This window comes from Neoarius graeffei, chromosome 26 (assembly GCF_027579695.1).
Source record: "Neoarius graeffei isolate fNeoGra1 chromosome 26, fNeoGra1.pri, whole genome shotgun sequence".
In the NCBI taxonomy this organism is placed as follows: Eukaryota; Metazoa; Chordata; class Actinopteri; order Siluriformes; family Ariidae; genus Neoarius; species Neoarius graeffei.
Genome location: NC_083594.1, coordinates 23642671 through 23662281, shown reverse-complemented (window position 1 = coordinate 23662281; position 19611 = coordinate 23642671). Strand labels below are relative to the sequence as shown.

General features: G+C 41.1%; 1 protein-coding gene across 3 annotated transcripts in view; it reads right to left on the bottom strand.

Moving 5' to 3' along the window:
- The window catches only part of nuf2 (UF2 component of NDC80 kinetochore complex), a 46863-nt gene that overhangs the window by 11343 nt on the left and 15909 nt on the right, over positions 1–19611 (bottom strand). For all 3 annotated transcript variants that reach the window (XM_060910958.1, XM_060910957.1, XM_060910959.1), the window contains 4 exons: positions 10543–10619; positions 10378–10439; positions 8977–9074; positions 6316–6389 (listed from right to left, as the gene is read on the bottom strand). In XM_060910958.1, coding sequence (XP_060766941.1) covers positions 6316–6389; positions 8977–9074; positions 10378–10439; positions 10543–10619 — 311 coding nt within the window. The remainder of the gene's footprint in view (positions 1–6315; positions 6390–8976; positions 9075–10377; positions 10440–10542; positions 10620–19611) is intronic.

The window sequence follows — 19611 nt, the reverse complement described above, 5'->3', positions numbered from 1 at the left end:
GGAACACCATGCAAAAGTTTGGGCACCCAAATACACTTGAGTTCTCAGGTAACTTTTACCAACGTTCCAGACCTTAATTAGCTTATTGAGCTGTGGCTTGTTCAAATTCTTCGTTAGGAAAGGTCAGATGATGCAGATTTCAAAGCTGTATAAATTCTCTGACTCCTCAAACTTGTCCCTAAAATCAACAGCCATGGGCTCCTCTAAGCAACTCCCTCTCATTCTGAATAATAAAATAATTGATGCTCACAAAGCAGGAGAAGGCTACAAGAACGTAGCAAAGTGTTTTCAGGTGGCTGTTTCCTCAGACTGTAATGTTAAGAAACAGCAGTGAACAGAAACAGTGGAGATCAAGGTGAGGTCCGGAAGAAGAAAACTTTGAAAGAGCTCATTAGATTCCTAGAAAGGCAAAAAAAAAAAAACCCACCCTGTTTGACTGCAAAGGACCTTCAGAAAGATTTAGCAGACCCTGGAGTGGTGGTGCACTGTTCTACTATGCAGCGACACTTGAACAAATATGACCTTCCTGGGACAGTCATCAGAAGAAAACAAACAAAAAACCTTTCCTGCGTCCTAGCCACAAAATTCAGTGTCTGAAGTTTGCAAATGAACATCTAAATAAGCCTGATGCATTTTGGAAACAAATCCTGTGGACTGATGAAATCAAAATAGAACTTTGTGGCCGCAATGTGCAAAGGTATGTTTGGAGAAAAAAGGGTGCCAAATTCCAGGAAAAGAACACCTCTCCCACTCTGAAGCATGGGTGTGGATCGATCATGCTTTGGGGTTGTGTTGCAGCCAGTGGCACAAGGCACATTTCACTGGTCGAGGGAAGCATGGATTCGAATAAATACCAGCAAATTCTGGAAGCAAACATCACACCACATGTAAAAAAGTTGAAGTTAAAAAGAGGATGGGTCCTACAATAAGACGATGATCCAAAACACACCTCAAAATCTACAATGGAATACCTCAAGAGGCACAAGCTGAAGGTTTCGCCCTGACCCTCACAGTCCCCTGACCTAAACATCATTGAAAATCTGTGGATAGATCTCAAAAGAGCAGTGCATGCAAGCCAGCTCAAGAAACTTTTACAACTAGAAGCCTTTTGCAAGGACAAATGTGTGAAAATCCCCCAGGTAAGACCTGAAAGATTATTAGCTGGCTACAAAAAAAAAAAAAAAAAAAATTAGCTGGCTACAAAAAGTGTTTACAAGCTGTGATACTTGCCAAAGGGGGTGTTACTAGGTACTAACCATGCAGGGTGCCCAAACTTTTGCTTCAGGGCCTTTTCCTTAAATGTAGAAGATGGAAATAAATTGTTTTTGCTTAAAATATAAAGGGAATGAGTCATCTTTAACTTTATGCCTTTTGGAGATCATTTCATCTTCAACTTGCTCAACTGTTCACAGTAACAGCAATTTTGACCAGGGGTGCCCAAACTTTTGCATACTACTGTAGCAGGATTTGAGCGATGTTTGGTACACAGAACAGTTCCTGCGATCTGGAAACAGAAAAGTCAGAAGCACCATCCCAAAGAGCTCACTGCACAGCGAGTGTCAAGCTTGTGTTTAGCCTGTTGCTTGAATTTATTTAGTTGTCCTTAGTCTTATCCTTTTCACTGATAGCAGTTCTAAAGTTTTATACAAGGTTAAATAACGGCAGTAATTATGCACTTTCACTTTTCGTGCTGGAGCCGGCAAGAGTAGGTGGCACGTTGTGCACAGCGAGCATGCAACAGCCAGGAATTTGTTAGGGTTCCAAAATTAAATTGCTCATAAAGCTACAACCTTTTCTGGTTTTAACAGTACCAATTAGGACCATATAGACTATTTAATGCTACAACATTAAGTAGAGTTGTGTGTGTGTTTTGGGGGAGGTCAGCACGCAATTATTTAATTTTTTTAACTTTAAAAAAAATAAATAAATAACTATCAACATATCTCTGCAACCATAGATGATTTTTTTTCAAAATTCCAAAACCTATGATCATCTTCCTGTCACACCTGTGCGCCATGGTGCATGCGTCAGCTGGACTCTCGGGTGCGCTTCGGACCACGCACGCCATCAACTATGCACACCTGCACACAAGGTGAAGGTGCAATCAGTGCACCTATATAAAGACTCAAAACACACGCTCACTGCGAAGTATTGCAAAGTGTACTGTGTTATGTACACATTACCAATCCTTGGCTCCTGTTTTTTTTTTTATTTTTTATTTTTTTGGTGCGCACTTCCGTCTTTGCCTGTGCTAATCCATTTGTGCCTCGCCCAACCTTTTGCTTGTTTACCGTTTCTGATCTCTGCTCACCAATTTGGATTATTTGCTTGTCATCAGCTTTATAAATAAAATCATCTTCTGCACATACATCAGTCTCCAACTCTTCCCTGACACTTATGGTGTCCCTTTACAGAGAACCAAATTTTAAGGTGAATTGAACCTGTTTAAGGGGCTGCATGATGGTGTAGTGGTTAGCGCTGTCGCCTCACAGCAAGAAGGTCTGGGTTTGAGCCCCGTGGCCGACGAGGGCCTTTCTGTGCGGAGTTTGCATGTTCTCCCCGTGTCCGCGTGGGTTTCCTCCGGGTGCTCCGGTTTCCCCCACAGTCCAAAGACATGCAGGTTAGGTTAACTGGTGACTCTAAATTGACCGTAGGTGTGAATGTGAGTGTGAATGGTTGTCTGTGTCTATGTGTCAGCCCTGTGATGACCTGGTGACTTGTCCAGGGTGTACCCCGCCTTTCGCCCGTAGTCAGCTGGGATAGGCTCCAGCTTGCCTGCGACCCTGTAGAACAGGATAAAGCGGCTAGAGATAATGAGATGAGATGAATGAACCTGTTTGAAATTTTAAGGTAAATTCCCTACAATAATCATGGAATTAACATGAAAGAAAAGGCCATTGTAAGATTAATTCATAAATCACTCTATAATAAACTTCCCTGTGCATTACTGAATCTTGTTGCCATTTTGTCCACTGAAACATGAGCGATGTTATATTGCATCTAAATCGTTATTTCAATATAAAATGAATGGACACGCCATTCTGTTATCTCTCAACTAACTCATCAGGTTTTTTTTCTGTATTTATAGGCTCTGAAAGATTTTATCACATCATGAGCAAAACGTAAGATCATAAGTTTTGGAATTTTGGGGGAAAAAAATATCTATCTATCTATCTATCTATCTATCTATCTATCTATCTATCTATCTATCTATCTTTATGGTTGCAGAGATAGTGATTTTAGTAAAAATAAATAATGGTAATTGCGCAATGACCCCTCCTCTAACACACACCCCTCTACTAATGTTGTAGCACAAAATAGAAAGGGTCTACATGGTCCTAGTCGGTACTGTTCGAACCAGAAAAGGTTGTAGTTTTATGAGCAACTTTGTTTTGAAGGTGAACCCTAATAAATCCCTGGCTGTTGTGTGCTCGCTGCGCCCAATGCATATGGCATAATGCACCACCCACTCTTGCTGGCTCCAGCACTAAAAGTGAAAGTGTCTGATTACTGCCATTATTTAGCCTTGTGCCTACCAAGTGAGGTTACAAAGATGACCATTGAGTAATTCCGCCCCAAATCACCAGATTTAGAAAAATGTTCGCCACTGACCATCTCAGATTTGCTTCATACTTTCTGGAAATATCGTCAGTGTGCCCAATAGTGTACAAAATTTTAGGCTTGTACCTTCAGTAGTCTGAGATAAGGGCTTTAAAAAAGGGGCGTGGCCCCAATTTCACTGTTGAAACGCGTGCTACAGAAAACGGACCTAACTTCCATAAGTCATTACTTTTAAACTATTCATGCAGGATACATTAAATTTTCAAGGATTGTTCTTCAATGCCAGACGCCTTTAAATACTAAAAAATACAAAGTTCACAGTTCAATATTTGCCAAGTTATGGCTTGCTGAAAATCATTAAAAAAAAAATTAAATTAAAGGGCTTTGGAGCAACTTTGACCCCCCATATCTCCACATTAAAGCAAACCAGATCTTTCAAATTTTCTTATTTATTACTCATGTTATAGTACTCTTTAGGCAACTAGGTATGTGTTCAAAAGAAATCAAACTTTGATTTATTAGGCTGTTAAAAAAAAAAAATTGCGCCTATAATTCAAATGCATATTACAAATGTATGACAAGGTCTACCATAAAAACAATTCTACCAATGGAAAGAGCTTGTTCTGATTAGCAAATGCACAAAATATGAAGTTGGTACCCTAAACCAAACTATAAATATTAAAAGGTATCAAATGCAGCATGTTTTACGATAGACGGAAATGTTGTTTTAAGGCATATAGTCTACTTGGATGCATCCAGAGATGCATAAAAATTGAAAAACCACAATTCATTAGGATTTTTATCACTATTCCTTAGAAGCACATATTTACTTATGGTAAAATCACCCTGTGATGGTATTGGAGGCACTGTAAAGCAGTCAGCAGCTCGAGCTAGCTTACAGGCAATCACGAGTGATCACATACTAACCCCATCTGGTCTGTTTTTGTGGGCAGAAAAACATATCAAGAACATCCATTTCATCTGGGTTGGTACAGGGGAAGTTACGGAGAGTGGAAAAGCATTGGAGACAAGGTTTTCAAGGTCAGCTACTATTCCTGGAACAGGAGACAACCACTCATTCGTTCCAATCATGTCCAACCAGCTGCAGGTCAGCAGGGTGTCAGGTGGTCCTAGCTTCATAGTGGATATGAGTGGGAATCGGCCACAAGTAATGCATAAAACCCCTGTTAAATCAGCAGTCTCTCTGGCAGATACAATTCCTGGTAAATATGTTGTACATTTGTATGACAGATAGTGGTGGATAGGCAACGTTCGTGCATTATCAGAGGAGGAACAAGATGTACAAGTAACATTTTATGCATCCTCATGGTCCCCCTCAGACTTACAGCTGGCCCAGGAGAGAGGATAACTGTTGGGTCCCTCTGGTGCATGTCATGAAAATCATTGATGCCCCACTTATACAGGGATGAGAATGAGAAATTGTATTTTCAGCTGAAAATTTAATCGTAAAGCATGCCGTACTTGATACCTTAATATTTATAGTTTGGTTTAGGGTACCAACTTCATATCTTGTGCATTTGCTAATCAGAACAAGCTCTTTCCAGTGGTAGAATTGTTTTTATGGTAGACCTTGTCATACATTTGCAATATGCATTTGAATTATAGGTGGAAAAATGTTTAACTTTTAAAGCCTAATAAATCAGAAAGTTTGATTTCTTTTGAACACATACCTAGTTGCCTAAAGAGTACTATAATATGAGTAATAAATAAGAAAATTTGAAAGATCTGGTGTGCTTTAATGTGGAGATATGGGGCGTCAAAGTTGCTCCAAAGCATTTTTTTTTTAATGATTTTCAGCAAGCCACAAGTTGGCAAATACTGAAATGTGAACTTTCTATTTTAGTATTTAAAAGGCGTCTGGCATTGAAGAACAATCCTTGAAAATTTCATGCATCTTGCATGAGTAGTTTAAAAGTAATGACTTATGGAAGTTAGATCTGTTTTCTGTAGCATGCGTTTCAACAGTGAAATTGGGGCCACGCCCCTTGTTTAAAGCCCCTATATCTCAGAAACTAATGAAGGTACAAGCCTAAAATTTTGTACACTATTTATTGGGCACACTGACAATATTTCCAGATAGTATGAAGCAAATCTGAGATGGTCAGTAGCGAGGCCTCTGGTGATTTCACATGGATTGACCCCATTACAGACACTGCTTTATCATAACTGTAGAAGTTGAACACCAAACCAGTATGTATGAATAAACAAAAACACAAGCAAACAAACAAAAACTATGATTTGTACAATGTATTAACTTCCTGGGTTCCAGAAAACTGCTAGAGCAGTTGGTTCTCCGTTTCACTAGCGACTTGGCTTGTGTATTTGTCCACATCTTTCTCTGTGGCTAGAGGTTCTAAATCATCCTCATACAACCAACCAAAGACTGAGGACGAACTTGAAGAGCTTTCGTCATCTTTTTCAAAAGAATCAGTATCAAGAACGTACGCCACTGCAGAGAATAGTACAGAGTCCATGTAGACAAAAGAAGGCAGTGGTGCATACGATGTGACGCATGCAGTGCTGCTGACCTGTGAAATCACTGCGATCTAATAATGGCGGACAAGCTTTTAGTGAATTTTGGAATGGAATTCAGATGCAAAAAAATTTATTTTTCAAACCAATTTATTTAAAATCGGTGAACTTTACAACTTTAAGCATCATGCACAGAAAACCCAGGACTTTATGATGCAATTTTTGTTAGACTAGCACCTTAAGAACAAAAGAAGTACCTACATGAGTTTTTCTATCTTCTTTTCAGCTTCCTTAATGCCTTTTGTGCATGACTGAAGTTTATCCATATCTGCCCGCTGTAGCAACAAGAAAAGTGGACAAGATTTTCACGTCACAATTATTGCGTCGATATTTTAAACCACAATAAATGATCATGATATTGCACAAAATATTTTAACGCTTATGAAAACCAGACTGATTTACTATTCAGACATATAATGTAATACAATCCCGATTCCAAAAAATTTGGGACAAAGTACAGATTGTAAATAAAAACGGAATGCAATGATGGAAGTTTCAAAATTCCATATCTTATTCAGAAAAGAACATAGATGACATATCAAATGTTTAAACTGAGAAAATGTATCATTTAAAGAGAAAAATTAGGTGATTTTAAATTTCATGACAACAACATCTCAAAAAAAGTTGGGACAAGGCCATGTTTACCACTGTGAGACATCCCCTTTTCTCTTTACAACAGTCTGTAAACGTCTGGGGACTGAGGAGACAAGTTGCTCAAGTTTAGGGATAATGTTAACCCATTCTTGTCTAATGTAGGATTCTAGTTGCTCAACTGTCTTAGGTCTTTTTTTGTCGTATCATCCGTTTTATGATGCGTCAAATGTTTTCTATGGGTGAAAGATCTGGACTGCAGGCTGGCCAGTTCAGTACCCGGACCCTTCTTCTACGCAGCCATGATGCTGTAATTGATGCAGTATGTGGTTTGCCGTTGTCATGCTGGAAAATGCAAGGTCCTCCCTGAAAGAGACGTCGTCTGGATAGGAGCATATGTTGCTCTAGAACCTGGATATACCTTTCAGCATTGATGGTGTCTTTCCAGATGTGTAAGCTGCCCATGCCACACGCACTAATGCAACCCCATACCATCAGAGATGCAGGCTTCTGAACTGAGCGCTGATAACAACTCGGGTCGTCCTTCTCCTCTTTAGTCCGAATGACACGGCGTCCCTGATTTCCATAAAGAACTTCACATTTTGATTCGTCTGACCACAGAACAGTTTTCCACTTTGCCACAGTCCATTTTAAATGAGCCTTGGCCCAGAGAAGACGTCTGCACGTCTGGATCACGTTTAGATACGGCTTCTTCTTTGAACTATAGAGTTTTAGCTGGCAATGGCGGATGGCACGGTGAATTGTGTTCACAGATAATGCTCTCTGGAAATATTCCTGAGCCCATTTTGTGATTTCCAATACAGAAGCATGCCTGTATGTGATGCAGTGCCGTCTAATGGTGATGATACACGGGGCAACTTTTTGGGCAATGTTCCCGAGCAATGTTGCTGGCAACGGGCAACTAGGTGAGACACAGGGCAACTTTTCAGGGCAACTAACAATGGGCAACAACAGTTAGCAACGGCAGTTTACAGTTAGCTTAAAAACAAACAAACAAACAAACAAACAAAAACCGATGTCTTAATTTTTGCTGTGACCATTTAATCAAGCTGTCTGTTGTTTTTTAGAGCTTTGGTGAGGTAAATTCCTCCATATAGAATATTAAAATAACAACTTACCGACGTAAAAACAGATGAGGAGTCTCTCCATCTCTTCACTCCACTGACACTGAGCGGCCGCCATATTTGTTTGAAATTTCTGATCCGAACCTCACCGGAGGTCACATGACTCGATACTCACGTTCTGATTGGCTTCTCAAAAAGTTGCCAGAGATTATCAAAACCATTCAGAAAGAAACAATGTTGCCCAATCTCAATAGAAAAGAGTCAAAACGTAATTGCCCAGCAACATTGCTCGGCAACATTGCCCAAAAAGTTGCCCCGTGTATCATCACCATAAGGGCCCGAAGATCACAGGCACCCAGTATGGTTTTCCGGCCTTGACCCTTGCGCACAGAGATTCTTCCAGATTCTCTGAATCTTTTGATGATATTATGCACTGTAGATGATATGTTCAAACTCTTTGCAATTTTATACTGTCGAACTCCTTTCTGATTCTCCACTATTTGTCGGTGCAGAATTAGGGGGATTGGTGATCCTCTTCCCATCTTTACTTCTGAGAGCCGCTGCCACTCCAAGATGCTCTTTTTATACCCAGTCATGTTAATGACCTATTGCCAATTGACCTAATGAGTTGCAATTTGGTCCTCCAGCTGTTCCTTTTTTGTACCTTTAACTTTTCCAACCTCTTATTGCCCCTGTCCCAACTTTTTTGAGATGTGTTGCTGTCATGAAATTTCAAAATGAGCCAATATTTGGCATGAAATTTCAAAATGTCTCACTTTCAACATTTGATATGTTGTCTATGTTCTATTGTGAATACAATATCAGTTTTTGAGATGTGTAAATTATTGCATTCCGTTTTTATATTTACAATTTGTACTTTGTCCCAACTTTTTTGGAATCGGGGTTGTATTACAGTTTCCTTTATAAAATCAATGCAAAAAGTATAAAACTAAGACAAAGTGAGGAAAAAATGAATAAACAAAGTTAGGAATAAGCAGAGAAAAAACACAAAAGGACAGAATTGAATAACAAAACTTCAAATATACACCTTCTTTAAGACTGCAAAATGGAATTGATAATGATAATTTCGGACAAATCAACTCTACATTCCTGATACAAATGATACTATATCTGGGCATTGGTTCAGGTATATAGTCATGTTCATAATTTTACAAAAAGGACTTACAAAAGCCTGCTGGTGGTCTGCAATTATTTCCAACCTCCGTTTCCGAAAGTGCAGGAAATTTTGAATTCCACTCAAAATAAGGATTGTTCTTTTAGGCTCTGCAATAAGAAATGCAGAAATTAAAGTGAGGAACAACAAGCATCCATCCATTTTCTGCCGCTTATCCGGGTCCGGGTCGCAGGGATATCAGCCTAAGCAGAGCAGCCCAGACTTACCTCTCCCCAGCCACCTCCACCAGCTCTTCCAGGGGAATACTGAGGCATTCCCAGGCCAGCTGAGAAATGTAATCTCTCCAGCATGTCCTGGGTCTGACCCAGGGTCTCCTCCAGATGGGGCATGCCCAGAGAACCTCCCCTGGGAGGCATCCAGGGAGGCATCCTAACAAGGTGCCTGAACCACCTCAACTGACTCCTTTCGATGTGGAGGAGCAGCAGTTCTACTCTGAGTCTCTCCAGAATGACAAAGCTTCTCACACTGTCTCTAAGGGAGAGCCCAGCCACCCTGCAGAGAAAACTCATTTCAACCGCTTGTATCTGTGATCTCATTCTTTCAGTCACTACCCACAGCTCGTGACCATAGGTGAGGGTGGGAACATAGATGGACCAGTAAATTGAGAGCTTTGCCTTTTGGCTCAGCTCTCTCTTTACTACAACAGACCGGTTTAGCGTCCGCATCACTGCTGACGCTGCGCCAAGCTGTCTGTCCAACTCCTGCTCCCCTCTACCCTCACTCGTGAACAAGACCCGAAGATACTTAAACTCCTCCACTTGAGGTAGCAACTCCCCCCGACCCGAAGTAGGCACTCCACCCGTTTCCAGCAGTATAACAAGTAATGGGTGATTAAATAACTTATTTAACAAATTAGTTCTAAATAACTGGAGTACACAAGGAACACAATCTACAGTACAGCCACAGTGCATTTCCTGTAGAAATTTTGCTGAAGCAACAAGGTCAGGAAGAAAAACAGACATTCATATGGCTTCTTGCCTATAGAGCATCTCACACACACACACACACACACACACACAAACCCCACAACACTGAGCTGACATATGGACCGCTCATACACTGCACATCTCCCAAAAATAAATAAAATAAAAAGTGACCTTGAGATCCAGAATCTATCCAGATGACAGCAATTTGTTAACACAGCAGGACAAATCTGTTTTATATATATTAAAATCTAATTTTTAATCTGACTGGGTAAAGTGCACAAAACATCCATCAATCCATAGAACATGGAAGACTAATACATAAAATAAGTCAAAATTAAGCATCCTGCTCAGCAGTGTTTCCTTAGCAGACATCAGAACTCACAATCTCCTGACCATAGGTCGAACACATTTCTGTTGACTTTTCTGTTAATATCATTATGCACTTTAAACAAAAACATTTACTTACTAGGATTAAGCAGGTCATTCAGTGAAAAGTCATACACATGGCAGACTGGTAAAAACTGGCACCTGAGAGAGAGAGAGAGCGCAAGAGACACACATTTCAACTTTCTATTAAAATTTTCACACTATTTTTGCTGCAGTTGATGAAGGGGATGAAAATTCCACTTACATGCATGCATAGAGACTCAAGATTGGTGTGGCCCACTCATGTAACATTGGGTATTGGAGATTTTCTGAGAGAGGTGCCTGTTAAAAGGTAATTGAACAAACAAGGCTCGGTCAACAACAACTGCTGCAGTCATTTCTGAATAACATTCAGGAAGATGGCTAAAACAACAACCTGGACTGAAATACTGCACTGTAAAATCTGCTCTGGCTGAACACAAGACTAATTCCGTTATCTTAACCATTCTCAAAACTGCCAGAAATTCCATTTCATTCATCAGAATCATCCAACATAATCAGCTGGACTATAAGGGAGGAGGGGAAAAAAGAAATTAATAAAAAAAAATGTACTTGCTATTAACTCTGTCATTCTAAACAGCTAGATAAAACTCCTGAATGCCACATGTTAATATGTCATTGCATGATGCAGAAAAACTAGTCCATGCTTTCGTTACCTCCAGGTTGGATTATTGTAATGCCTTACTGTCTGGATGTTCCAATAAGTGCATAAACAAGCTCCAGTTAGTTCAAAATGCCGCAGCAAGAGTCCTTACTAGAACTAGAAAATATGACCACATCACGCCTGTCTTATCCACACTGCATTGGCTCCCAATCAAATTTTGTATTGATTATAAAATACTACTATTGACCTTTAAAGCACTAAATGGTCTCGCACCACAGTACCTGAGTGAACTTCTGCTCCTCTATGACCCGCCACGCCTACTTAGATCAAAAGGTGCAGGCTATCTGCTGGTACCTCGTATAGTGAAGGCTACATCAGGGGGCAGAGCCTTTTCTTACAAAGCCCCACAGTTATGGAACAGCCTTCCAAGTAGTGTTCGGGAATCAGGCACAGTCTCAGCGTTTAAGTCTAGGCTGAAAACATATCTGTTTAGTCAAGCCTTTTGTTAATGGTGTTTATGAGGTAAAGGAGTAGATCTGGAGGGTCCTCAGACATAGAGTGTTTTGGTAAACTGGGATGTATGGATGCTGTCAGTCCCCCACTCGCTTGCTCACTCGAGTTTGTTGACGGTGTAGTGGCTGGCTGCTTTATGTCCCGGGGCTCCCTCATGCCTGTTACCTTCTGGCTCTCTCCTTTTAGTTATGCTGTCAGTTAGTTGCCGGAGTCCCTGCTTGTACTCGGTGCAATATGTATACTGTTCCTACTTATTCAGGTGACATTGGGCATACCTAACCACCTGTGTTTTCTTTCTCTCCCCCCCCACCCCAAATCTGTCCCTCTGAGTTACATGGAGTCAACAGGAAATCTTTTGGTGGAGACGGTGGGGACCTCGACTGGCTATCGTAGCCTGCAGGGAATCGGCCGTCAGACATTCTGTCGCATGTCCCAGACCCGGTGAAATGTAACTGAATTGTCTTGGCCAGGCCTAAGGGTCCCATCTGCATCTCATCATTGCTGAGGAGTGTGCTCCCATCACCCAATCAAGCATCCAGCCAGAGCAGGTCATGATATATTTTTTACCATATTAACATGCCATTGTGTGTCATGCCTGATGTAAAGACTCTCGTCTCTGCGAGCCTACCACACAGATTTAATACTTGTCATTTTTAGGGCATACCTAACAACGTGTTTTCTTTCTCTTCCCCCCCCCCATCTGTCCCTCTGAGTTACATGTTGATCCTGGGATTGAGATGCTGGCCTCTTCTGCCCCTCGGACCTGCTTGATCCATCCTGGTGCCCTGTGTCTGGTCGGAGTTTTATCGCCCCACTCCTGTGAAGGACGGCCCCATGAGGACAGTTGAGGGTTATACCTGTTAAAACTGTTAATATTATAGTCAGGCTGTCTGTTGTTGCCCAAATGAGGATAGGTTCCCTTTTGAGTCTGGTTCCTCTCGAGGTTTCTTCCTCATGTCGTCTGAGGGAGTTTTTCCTTGCCACCGTCGCCACAGGCTTGCTCATTGGGGATAGATTAGGGATAAAATTAGCTCATGTTTTAAGTCGTTCAAATTCTGTAAAGCTGCTTTGCGACAATGTTTATTGTTAAAAGCGCTGTACAAATAAACTTGATTTGATTAATATATGAGGAGTGTAAAATTTCACCACCTTGAACTGAGGCACTACTGGCAGTATTTACGATACGGTTAGAATCTTAACTGGATCTTGGCATCTCCATCAGTAAAATGTTTAACCCCCCCACACACAGTTTTTAATTACTAGTTTATGAGGAGCCTTGAGAAACTGTACGTCATGGGTCGTTCACAGAGTCAGTCATACATACATACATACATACATACACACACACACTCCCCCCCCCCCCCCCCCCCCCACACACACACACACACAATCACAATATCAGTACATTATCATATTGCCTAGCACTACACAAACTAATTCAGACAGGAAAAAAAGCCAAAGATACAACAGACTAAAAATCTTAAATTTTTCTCTTGCAGTTGATATTAATTTCCACCACAGGCACTTGAAAATATTGAAGTGAAAAAATCCCATGATCTTGTATTCAATTACTGGCTGCTTTACATCACACCTTTTCATACACGTACACTGTACTGTTGATCACGTTGTGACGTGCATTGTATAGTCTTGAAAGGAAAGATACAACACACCCTTATATCTGATGGACATGTTGGTTAAAAATTAAAAGCATATTCTCACAACTCTAATACATATTTTACTCAAGACTAATTTGTAGACTCCTACTTGTCCCTTGACGTAAGCAAATCAGTGAAACTACAGAGAATTAACACTAATGGGCTACGAAACCTTCAGCAGAAAGCAGGTACAACCCCGATTCCAAAAAAGTTGGGACAAAGTACAAATTGTAAATATAAAAACGGAATGCAATAATTTACACATCTCAAAAACTGATATTGTATTCACAATAGAACATAGACAACATATCAAATGTCGAAAGTGAGACATTTTGAAATTTCATGCCAAATATTGGCTCATTTGAAATTTCATGACAGCAACACATCTCAAAAAAGTTGGGACAGGGACAATAAGAGGCTGGAAAAGTTAAAGGTACAAAAAAGGAACAGCTGGAGGACCAAATTGCAACTCATTAGGTCAATTGGCAATAGGTCATTAACATGACTGGGTATAAAAAGAGCATCTTGGAGTGGCAGCGGCTCTCAGAAGTAGAGATGGGAAGAGGAACACCAATCCCCCTAATTCTGCGCCGACAAATAGTGGAGCAATATCAGAAAGGAGTTCGACAGTGTAAAATTGCAAAGAGTTTGAACATATCATCTACAGTGCATAATATCATCAAAAGATTCAGAGAATCTGGAAGAATCTCTGCGCGTAAGGGTCAAGGCCAGAAAACCATACTGGGTGCCCGTGATCTTCGGGCCCTTGGACGGCACTGCATCACATACAGGCATGCTTCTGTATTGGAAATCACAAAATGGGTTCAGGAATATTTCCAGAGAACATTATCTGTGAACGCAATTCACCGTGCCATCCGCCATTGCCAGCTAAAACTCTATAGTTCAAAGAAGAAGCCGTATCTAAACATGATCCAAAAGCGCAGACATTACACACACATTACAATAACTTAGACATTCTCTGGGCCAAGGCTCATTTAAAATGGACTGTGGCAAAGTGGAAAACTGTTCTGTGGTCAGACGAATCAAAATTTGAAGTTCTTTATGGAAATCAGGGACGCCATGTCATTCAGACTAAAGAGGAGAAAGACGACCCAAGTTGTTATCAGCGCTCAGTTCAGAAGCCTGCATCTCTGATGGCATGGGGTTGCATTAGTGCGTGTGGCATGGGCAGCTTACACATCTGGAAAGACACCATCAATACTGAAAGGTATATCCAGGTTCTGGAGCAACATATGCTCCCATCCAGACGACGTCTCTTTCAGGGAAGACCTTGCATTTTCCAACATGACAATGCCAAACCACATACTGCATCAGCGTTTCCCAACCTTTCTTGAGCACATATTTTACATTTGAAAAATCCCACAGCACACCAAACAAAAATGTGTGTGTGTGTAATTATTATTATTTTATATATATTTACTCAATTTCCTTAGTGGGAAACCTGGGCCTGTTTAGTTGAACACAAAGCTGATATCCTTGTAGGAATTGAAGAAAGACACACACGAAGATCTTCAACAGCTCTGAGTCACTCTACTTTTTTAGTTTTTATAGCAGTCATGCTTGAAAAGCCCAGCTTGCATAGATGGGTTGTGGAAAATCACCTTTTTTGCTTTCTTCTGACCTCTACTCATACTAGGGCCTTCATCTGGGTCAGAATTTTCTCCAGGGCCCAGTTTGGATTGTGTACTTTTTCTTTTCAAATATTTATCTATCGCTATCACCGCTGTCACACCCGAAGCATTACTAATTCTATTGTTTGAATGGCAACAGGTAGATACACAGGTTAATTAGCTACCTGCTGCCATCTATTGGAAGAGTATTTAATTGTTCTGCCGGTCACTATACGTCGCTGGCATAGACGAACGAAGACAAATTATTTGCAGTAAATAAATAATTTTCGGAACAATTAAGCGAAATTGGATAATGTCCCACGGTACACCTGATGATCTCTCATGGCACACTAATGTGCTGCGGCACAGTGGTTGGGAATCACTGAATTACAGCATCATGGCTGCGTAGAAGAAGGGTCCGGGTACTGAACTGGCCAGCCTGCAGTCCAGATCTTTCACCCATAGAAAACATTTGGCGCATCATAAAACGGAAGATACGACAAAAAAGACCTTAGACAGTTGAGCAACTAGAATCCTACATTAGACAAGAATGGGTTAACATTCCTATCCCTAAACTTGAGCAACTTGTCTCCTCAGTCCCCAGACATTTACAGACTGTTGTAAAGAGAAAAGGGGATGTCTCACAGTGGTAAACATGGCCTTGTCCCAACTTTGAGATGTGTTGTCATGAAATTTAAAATCACCTAGTTTTTCTCTTTAAATGATACATTTTCTCAGTTTAAAGGTGCCCTTCCACCAAAAACATTTAATACTGGCTCTTTTTGAAATACCATAGTTCACTCCGAGTTGCATATGCATGCTGCATGTGAAAATGTAATTCTACTCCCATTCCCTGTATTAGCTTATGAAAGAAAATAGTCGGAAAAACGAGCAGATCAGAAAAAGCCATATGAAGTTACGTCCAGGCATGAAAATGGGTCAGGGGTTGAAAAGGTGAGAAGGGTGCACACGCGCGGGGGTGGGGTATTGTTGGGCAACGGGCGTTGGTGGTGCGGAGGAAATACTTCCGGTACACTGATGTATCGCAGTTTGAACGTGAGCAATCAAAGCATGGCTGCCCTTGTTTGCATAATTTGTGTCCTTGTGGCAGAGGACACACCTGGCCAATCCCTCTCTGTCAATTTTCTTAAAGAAATCCCCAACATGAAAGGACACCTCTTGTCCCTTCACAGATACCTTGCCCTCCAGCTTAAGCCAGGCCCACTTCCAGCTGCATTTAATGCCTGCATCCAGCTTAACAGCTGCAGCGTCCTCTTCCCCTAACACACTCATTCTAAGGATAATGTTTGTATTAGTACAAGTGGTACATCAGTATCAACTGTAAACCACACTCTACTGTTAGTCCGTGACCTAGAGGGGTTGGTCGTTACCAAAAAAGTGGCAAAGGCTACCATACCTTTTCTGAAAGCTTGGGAGTCTCAGCTTTTCAATGATGTATGATGGCCATCTGACAGGAGTAGCTGTTTTGAGTTATCACACAATGTAAACTAAGGTTGAGAAAATATTGTGTATAAATCAAGCAGAACACTGATATTGCCGAAATCTATATTGGACATATTGGAATATTTTATTTTGTTATGTTTGGCATCATTTTAAAGGGGAGACTCTGAGCTTTCATTTAAATCCTTTTGTGAGCATTTTAGAGGAGTACAGCCAACCCTGGAGCTCTTCAAACTTTTAATCACACATTTTCCTTCCATTTCTGCCTAAGTAATCCTTCGTCTTAATTCTGTGGCACCAGGGAGCACCAGAAAAACAAAATCCAAACACTGAAATACTGGCATGACCCTGAGGATTCAGAAAATGTACCATTTACCCATATTATCTGATTTGGAGGGGGGATTTTCAGTCTGATAACAGACATGGCGTTTTTTCAAAGACAAAACAGTAGTGTACGATTCTAATTTGTTGACATGTCGAGTTGAAAGTCTGAGGTAAAACATTTTTAGAAAAAGTTGTTATTCAGCATTGAGATATTTCAAAGGGTCCTTAATACATGTCCACCACATATAATTTATATCAGGTCCCAACTTTCATGGAATTTACATTACAAAATGAATACAGTGTTCTGCTTGATTTATACGCAATATTTTCTCAACCTTAGTTTACATTACGTGTGATAACTCAAAACAGCTACTCTTGTCAGATGGCCATCATACATCACTGAAAAGCTGAGAATCCAAGCTTTCAGAAAAGGTATGGTAGCCTTTTCCACTTTTTCGGTAACTGTTTCCATATTTTGAGGCCCTGGCTCACGGTCTGTGTGTTCACACCAGAAACTACTAAAGCTTTAATGGCCAGAAGTAGGCTAGCTGACTTAGAATGGTGACAAAAGCTACAGCAGCGACTAAAAATAATATCAACATAACGATTTACACAACAGCTTTAGTGGCTTTTGGTCTAAACACACGGCAAGCCTTTCGTGACACACTCTTCCCTGTTGTCTTCTCTCCAATTTCGCGCTGAAAAAAGTGACACCCCATCTCGTCAATGGGTGGAGCCCGGGCAGTAAATGCGAGACGCCCGCTTTTGCCATTTTAGATGGCTCAAAACCATTACGTTTTAATGAATCAATAAATAACAGTGTAAAACAGTGGAGTGTAAAAATGACCAGGGTTCACAAGTTTTTATTTTGTCACAAAAGGCTTCAAGCATGGGCCAAAGCATAGGCTAACAAGTTTTAGAGTTTACCACTTCACCTTCAGCCTTTTCAGCCCCTCACGTGAATATTATCCTCACACGTCCCTGAAATACCAATTACAGAGATAATCGAAAGAAGTTTGTGTTTCTTCTTTTATGTTACCGTTAACTACACAAGCTTTAAGCTAACTTAATATCTGGCAAACGGGAGCTATTATTTTCACCAGAGCTTCGGCTAGCTCTGGCAGTGTTCAACGCAAGCTGTAGCGAACGGCAGTAACTTTGTTATACCGCACAAAATATGAAAACGATTGAAACCATTACTCACCAAATTCAATCCGCTGGTAAATGCAGGTAAATGTGTAAGTTACGCTCTGGTCTGCCTTGTCCCAGGCCATCCTTAAAAAAATCCGTTTCCTGTCCACCAGGTGAGCAAAAAAATTTTCAGTCGGGAGGGAGGGATTTTTATTTTAAAAAATTTTTTTTATTATATATGGATGGATAAGAAATCGCAATGCTGTGTTTGCTTTTTCTTTCAGTACTTTTTATTACAAAAGCAGACACATTTAATAAAATGACAGTTTAATCAACTGAAACTTGTACAAAAACTTTAAGTTAGCATTTTAAATGCTGACTGCAACATTTGCAAAACTTTTACAAAGGTACTTAAAATGTCCGACACACGGACTTTTTGTAGTTCTAAATCGACCGTTAGGCCTAGTTCGGATGAAATTACACTATTAAAATGATCACTGAATGATTTGTTTTTCTGAATCTTTACTATTTTGTTGTTCGCTAGAATACCATTTTGCGATTTCACACTTAAGCAAATGTTTGAAAACTCCAGATCTCCTTCCTTCATGGTGGCTGCCATTTTTTTTGTGCCACACGGCGCATGCGCAGAGCTGATTCGACAGGGCTTTCCACAAGCACCGGCTGCGGCTACACAATTAAGTCCAGCCGGCTACTTTGACTATTTTTGTAGCCCACAGGCTCCAAATATTAATTTTCGATTTTAATAAAATTAAATGTTTATCTAACGGACTGACAATAATGTCAAACTGAACCGCACTCATTTAAGTTGTGATTCGCGCTGTTTGTACCGATAACCACAAATTCCCAGCAGACTTCGTTGATCAGGGGAGAGGAACTCATCCGCGGCCCCGACATGCGGTGTGCGCGCGCACTCGGCGGAGGCAGTAGTGTGTGCGCGCACTTGGCGGAGGCAGTATGAGCCTTAGTGGAAAGCCCTGGGAATGCGTAAATGTCAAGTTCGAGTTTAGATTTACGAACCCGAAAAAAAAAGTCGAAAAACCGGCGTTAAAAAAAAAAAAATTCACCTGCACAAACACTCACCCGGCCGGTGGACCGGAAACAGAACATTTTTTAATAATGGCCCCAGGTGGATATGTCCTGCTTCTCGTTCTCGCAGCTTTGCAATTCAACCACAGGCTCTCTCCATGCACTCCAAGTACATGTGAAGAGTGTGCGCATGATTGGAATAATGGAACGCAGTTTGGCATATGATTGGTTCTCGGCAGCGAAGCAGCCAGGAGGATTTACTGACCGTCCAAGTGTCATTTAAAGGGCCGATTTCTGAAGTGCTCAGTTTGCGTATTAAGTCAATCATATGATAATTAAAAAAAAAAAAAAAAAATGGGGGCATCGTGGCTCAGGTGGTTAAGGCGCCATACCATGAATGCGGGCGACCCGGGTTCGATTCCGGCCCGAGGTCATTTCCCGATCCCTTCCTGTCTCTCTCTCCCGCTCATTTCCTGTCTCTACACTGTCCTATCCAATAAAGGTGCAAAAAGCCCAAAAAAATATCTTTAAAAAAAAAAATAAATAAAAAAATAAAAAAAAATAAAAATTCTCCCGACCCCCCCCCCAAAAATCTCCTCGGATCTACACGATTCGTGTAGGTCACCCTTTTTGACTTCAAAACGGCGAATTTCGCCGAAAGGTGAGAGATTTTCATGCCTGACGTCACTTCGAAAATTAGTATTCATGGCCTCGCCCACCTTGGCTTGCGACCGCCCATGGGAAGAAAGCGCAAGGAGAGAGACGTAATTCGCCCCAAGGCGCGGTGCTCTGCATCAGTTTCGTTTCTAACGGCGGCTTCAGCCTGACTTTGCACGCTCGTAACTCGGGCAGGGGAGGTCCCAGCCTCCCCAGACTTGACAGCCAGCTGCCTCTGCCCTCTCCCGAAC